The 5,989-nt window shown below is 40.7% G+C and overlaps 1 protein-coding gene across 1 annotated transcript; it reads right to left on the bottom strand.

Moving 5' to 3' along the window:
• Nucleotides 1-114: 114 nt before the first annotated feature.
• Nucleotides 115-4,110, bottom strand: LOC118742040 (uncharacterized protein K02A2.6-like). The gene has a single exon (XM_036474008.1). It carries the CDS (start codon nucleotides 4,108-4,110, stop codon nucleotides 115-117), a length of 3,996 nt encoding a protein of 1,331 aa, XP_036329901.1.
• Between the last annotated feature and the right edge of the window lie 1,879 nt (nucleotides 4,111-5,989).

Raw genomic sequence — 5,989 nt, forward strand, 5'->3', positions numbered from 1 at the left:
TGTATATATAAATATATATATATGTGTATATATAAATATATATAAGTATATAAAATTTTGTATCTCTTTTATTTAATATTTGAAAATTCAAGATAATAACAGAAATCAATGATTTTACGATGTAAACCTTTCTGGTTGTTTTATCACCCGTCCAGATCTTGTCGTTGTTACATATCGGGGAATATCTGCTTCCGGGTTAGTAGTTGCAGCTTTTACTATTGTGTCGATGTCTGTTTGTGGGGCCTCTGAGGAAGTCGGTGGGGTAGTGGAAACTTTTGTTGTCATCTCGCCTATTTCGCCAGGTACATAGGGCAAATCTTTGCACCCAGCAGCAACGAGGTGAAACGAGGTACGTCGAAAATTACCACGATCAGTGAATACTATGTAGGACCGTGGTGTTTCCCCACGTTTTAATATTTTCCCCCATACGCCTAAATCGCGCACCCAAACTACGTCGCCTTCCTTAAAGGACTCACGCCGGATTACGCCATGTCTTCGATTGTAGTTTTCTGCTTGTTTCGTTTTAAGTGTTTTATCTTTTAAAATCGCTGACGTAAGTTCAAATTTTGGGAGAAGTTGTTGGTCAGTAGTTATTAAGGTGGTACGAATCTTCCTGCCCATCACCATTTCCGATGGCGATAGGCCATTGGCTAACGGGGTCGATCTATACTCCATCAACGCCAAATATGGATCTTCATTTTTCTTCAAGAGAGATTTAACTGTTTTCACCATGGATTCGATAAACCCATTGCTTTGAGGGTATCGCGGAGATGAAGTAATGTGCTGGAATCCCCATTGCTTAGCAAACATTGCAAAGGCAGAGTGGTTTAATCTTTGAAACTGCGATCCATTATCAGACCTCACTACTTCCGGCACGCCGTGTCTGCAAAAAATAGATTTAATGTGATTAATAACACAGTTTGTGGTTTGGTTCTCCAATCGAGCTATTTCGGGATATCTCGAAAAGTAGTCGCTCGCAATCAAATAACACGAGGAATTGTGGTAGAACAGGTCTATTCCCACAACTTGCCAAGGCCGCTCTGGTGTCTCGGTAGAGATGCAGCTTTCCCGTCGAGGGGTTACGTTTTGGATACATATTGAGCACTTTTTCACGTAGTCTTCAATATCTTTGGTGTATCCTGGCCACCACACACATTCCTTTGCTCTGGCTTTGCATTTAACTACTCCCATGTGGCCAGCGTGTATTCGCTCCAGGATTTCGCGACGGAGTTCGACAGGGATCACAATACTGCAGCTGTGCATTAATATTTCGTCATTCACCGACAAGTTGTACCGGTCGTGATAGTACGGGCGAACTTCAGGCTCGATTTTATACCTATCTGGCCAACCGCTTAGGCAATAGCTGGCTACTTTAGTTAATATACCATCTCGACTTTGAGATTTTCTGATGCTGTCTAATTTGGAATGTGTAACTGGTAGAGCGCTTGTTATACTGTTGACAAATGTACGAAGGTCTTCTTCTATGCTGTTTTCGTCTTCCTGCGTGTCCAAAGGGTGACGCGATAGTGCGTCGGCTGCGGCTAAATACTTGCCCGCGGTGTAGTAGATATCGTAAACGTAGCGCATCATTCGCATGCGAAACCTTTGTAAGCGCGGTGTAAGCTCATCTAAATTTTTTGTTGTGAAAATGGCGATTAGCGGTTTGTGATCTGTTTCAATGAAAAAGTCTATCCCAGTAAGCAGTTCTGGGAACTTCTCACAAGCCGCCCAAGTAATCGCCAGCGCTTCTTTTTCAATTTGCGCATAGCCTCTTTCTGCTTGAGAAAGCGTTCTGGATGCGTATGCTACAGGCCGAAGTGTTTCGTTTTCGTCTACCTGTAGTAAAACTGAACCGAGCCCATATGACGAGGCATCTGATGAAAGTATAGTTTTGTGCCTTGGGTCGTATAATTTCAGGACAGGAGCCTTGATCAGCATTTCCTTAAGCTTGTTAAATGACGTTTCCTGCGGCGTATCCCACTGATATGCAATATTGCCACGCAGTAGTTCGTTCAAAGGCTGACTCAGATCTGAAAGAAACGGGATAAATTTTCCAAGATAATTCACCATACCGAGAAACCGTTTAAGCTCTGTGATGTTCGTTGGCGTTGGGTAATCCTCGATTGCTTTCAATTTTGAATCCCCTGGACGAATTCCCTCTGCGTCGATGTAGTGACCCAGAAACTTTAGGGAGGTTATTCCAATCTCGCATTTATCTTTGTTGAGCGTGGCGCCATTTTCCTTCAGTCTGTTAAGAACTTGGCGTAAGGCCTCGTCGTGACTCCTTGCCTTTGCACCGAATACCAAAATGTCGTCCATTTGGCATACAACGCCCGTGATGTCTTGCAGAATTATTTGCATTCGCTTCTGGTATATTTCAGGTGCAGACGAAATGCCAAATGGTAATCTCAAAAACCAATATCTTCCAAAAGGCGTTAAAAATGTTGTTAAAGGCTGTGATTTCTCATTAAGCTTGATTTGCCAAAATCCAGAGTTGGCATCTAATTTCGAAAAAAGTTTCGCTCCTGAGAGCTGCGCCAGTGTGTGATCAGCTACTGGCATCGGATGGATTTCCCGCTCCAGAGCAGAGTTTAGCTTCGTTAGATCAACACATAACCTAATCTCCCCGTTGTTCTTGGGAACAATTACGAGCGGAGCACACCAAGGAGTAGGTTCGTCCACCTTTTTTATTACATTTAATTTGACCATTTCATCAAGTTTCTTTCTTAGGGTTTCTTTTAGCGCAATTGGAACGCGTCTAGCTGTGAAAACTTGAAATGGTTTCGCGTCGCGTTTAATCTTAATCTCGCATTCAAATTTCTTAAAACACCCCAGTCCATTAAAAAGCATTGGATATTCCTTGTGAATGTCTACACTAGAGCGTTTTAAGTCGTTTGTTTTAATATTTGTATTGTGTAGCTCACTTTTTGATATTAACCGCAATTTGGCGCTAGAGCTCAAGCTTAGTAGCGGTTTCCTCAACCCGTCAATAACATATACCTCATTTGTTATTTCGGTACCATTAAATTTGAGGTTAGCCTCAAATTTTCCGACGACGTTTAATTTTCGACCGTCCGGACCCGTAATTATTCTATTTGCTCTGTTTAGTTTTGTATTACGGAACTTGTTCTTGAATATTTCGTGTGATATCACGTCGACGGGCGACCCCGTGTCGACCATAAAATTCATTTCAACTTTGTTTATTAGTACGTTCACGTTCCATGACGTGTAACTGTCAACGTTGTTTATCGACAGCATTCCTAAAAAATTCGCGTCCACGGTATGCATTTGATTTACATTTGATTTCCTGTCCTTTGCTAAGCAAACACTTGCGAAGTGATTAAACTTGTTGCATTTATTGCATTTCTTCCCTTTTGCTGGGCAATTAATTTGTTTCACATGCACTGTGTGAGAGCCACACCACATGCACCTGTTATTGCTTTGCGATTGTTTTTTGTTTTCGGTGCTATTTCTTTGTTTAACACTTTTGTAGTTGCTGACCGACGATGCCGTGGTGAGTTTGTGTATAGAAGAAGTCAGCTCAATTTGTTGTTTTCTAACAGCCTGGTGCTGTCTCACCTCCGCGACTGCTTTTTCTAAGGTCAAATCGGTCACCAATTGTAGTTTCTCCGACAGCTTTCGATCCCGCACGCCAACCACAATTTTGTCGCGGATCATCTCTTCCCTGAGTGTACCATAGTTGCAATTTTCAGACAATAGATATAAGTCCGTTATAAAATCTTCGATGAGTTCACCTTCAAGTTGGTTGCGAAGGTTAAATTTCGCCCTCTCATATATAACATTTGTCTTAAGCACAAAATGGTTTGTGAAAGCGTTCACCACTTTAGCGTACAGCCTTTTATCTTGGGCTGACAAAGTAAATGACAGAAATATATTGTCTGCCTGATCTCCCATCAGGTAGACCAGCGTGTTGATTTGTTCATCCTCTGAAGATTTATCCAATTTCGACGCGATTCGGAATCTTTCGAATCGCCGGAGCCATCTTGGCCACTCTCCGGGATTGCTAAACGTAAAGGCATCAGGCGACCGTACCGTAAAGCTGCTTGTGCTAATCTTAACCGGGCCGTTTTCCGCGTTTTCTGTGGGCATTGCTAAATGCGCTATTATGTTTTAGTAGTCGTTTATTGCGTAACTGCTTCGATCAGCGTAGGGCACTTGGACCGCTGCCACCATGTAACGTTTGCGAATAAAACAACCGACGTTCATGAGCTCTATTTCAAGACTAACTTTATTAGGTTAAAGCATGTACTGACTACCGTAGATACATAAAATATGCAAAACAGTAATAAAGCATGCAAGTAATACATAAGAGAGAATATTAGGTGTATGTATGTAAGAGAGAATATTAGGTGTATGTATGTACACATATATAGGAGAGCATATTCCACAGTCCCAAACCAGTTATCCTCTCAGAGTCGGATGAACACTGGCTGCTGGGCAACCCTAATTCACCACCGCTTCGCAGCCCGGTCTTGTCGCTGCGGTAGATTCGAAGCGTTGCGTCAACAAACCCGCATCTCACTACCCAATCCTTCTGCGCCAGCGGACCAAGCGATTCGGTGTTGAGGATCAGCAACACTTGCCTGCTGCCTGCTACCGGCTCCTCTATCTTCTCAACCTTCCAGTTATAGGTTGGTAGGTCCCTATTGCATTATATAAAAATCCATTCAATTTTTTTCGTGCTCGGCGGGTTTAGCCGGAATCCGAACGCGAGCCCTAGGTGTGATATGAATTTATTCCTTGCTTCATTTGGATAACTCGAGAAATTTTTATAACTATAAACTTCGATGAAAAAATACTTTGGATGTATTCTATTTTTGGTAACGTAACCACTATTACTGCCACTTCAAAAAGTTTAAATAAATTACTTCAGCTTAAGAGTCCTTTCATCACTCACCGACACTTTGAAATATTAGACAAGGCTACTTTTTTTGCTTACATCTTTTGCGCAGACCAATAAATTCTTCATTTATATATAACAAAAGTAACGAGCGAAATGTTAAAGCTTCAATAAATCTAAATAGCAATAAAAGTGTTAAAAGAAGTTAGCTTATCTTACTGCATTTGCTGCATATACAAACATGGCTCGCATTGAAAACTCCACAACAAAACATATTTACGACCCGCTCTAATGAGTTTTACACTGGACGCAGCAATTCATCGATGTTATGGCATTTCGCTGTTTTACCCTTTGCTTGCATTGTTGTTGGCTGTTAGCTAGCCTCGAACTATAAATTTCAAGTTAAACTTCGGATTCTGCGTATGTACTGTATGTATGTACTCGTAATATATGTGTTTGTTCTGAGGCAACTGGGCAAGGCAAACGATGGCAGCAATCAGTCCACAGCATTGCACTTTCCTACTAAATTAAAACTAATTTACATTCATAGACCCATATATGTACATACATACATATCTAGATGGAACTATAGTAGCCTACTCCTCATGTATGACTTATGTGACTCTTAGAAATGTGCGTTTGTAGCCTTTGTGCAGTCGTTGGCGGCCGGGTGGAACTACTTTTGCACAAGGATGCATCTCTATGCGCCGTTAAAAATTAAAGTTGCCAACAAGCAAAGTGAGTTATTAACTTCTGCCTATTTGACTCCTACTTTCAGGCTAAGTAGCCGTAATTACTTTGTTGAGGGTAAGTGTACATACATACAGTGGTGGAAAAAATAATAAAAAGATAAAAGTTTGAAAAAGTTTTGAATATTTTTCTTTTGTTTATTTAATTTTTCATAAAATTCTAATAGCCAGTTTCCCGAAAGCTATCTAAGAGAAAAATAATAATTTTTTTTTTTTTTTTTGAATTTTTCATTTAAATTGCTTTTGAAACTGACAGTAACTCTCTAAGAAAAATCGGCATAAGACCGAAACTTCAAACTTTCACAAAAAATTTTGAAAACTTCATTTAAAATTTGTTAACTGTTTAATCAGATTTTACAGACAAATTCTGGGTACGCAG

Source organism: Rhagoletis pomonella, unplaced genomic scaffold, assembly GCF_013731165.1.
Source record: "Rhagoletis pomonella isolate Grant_MI unplaced genomic scaffold, Rhpom_1.0 Rhpom_scaffold_00006, whole genome shotgun sequence".
In the NCBI taxonomy this organism is placed as follows: Eukaryota; Metazoa; Arthropoda; class Insecta; order Diptera; family Tephritidae; genus Rhagoletis; species Rhagoletis pomonella.

Bases quoted from the DNA above. Each gene is read 5' to 3' on its own strand.
- LOC118742040 (XM_036474008.1), bottom strand. From the start codon at position 4,110: ATGCCCACAGAAAACGCGGAAAACGGCCCGGTTAAGATTAGCACAAGC.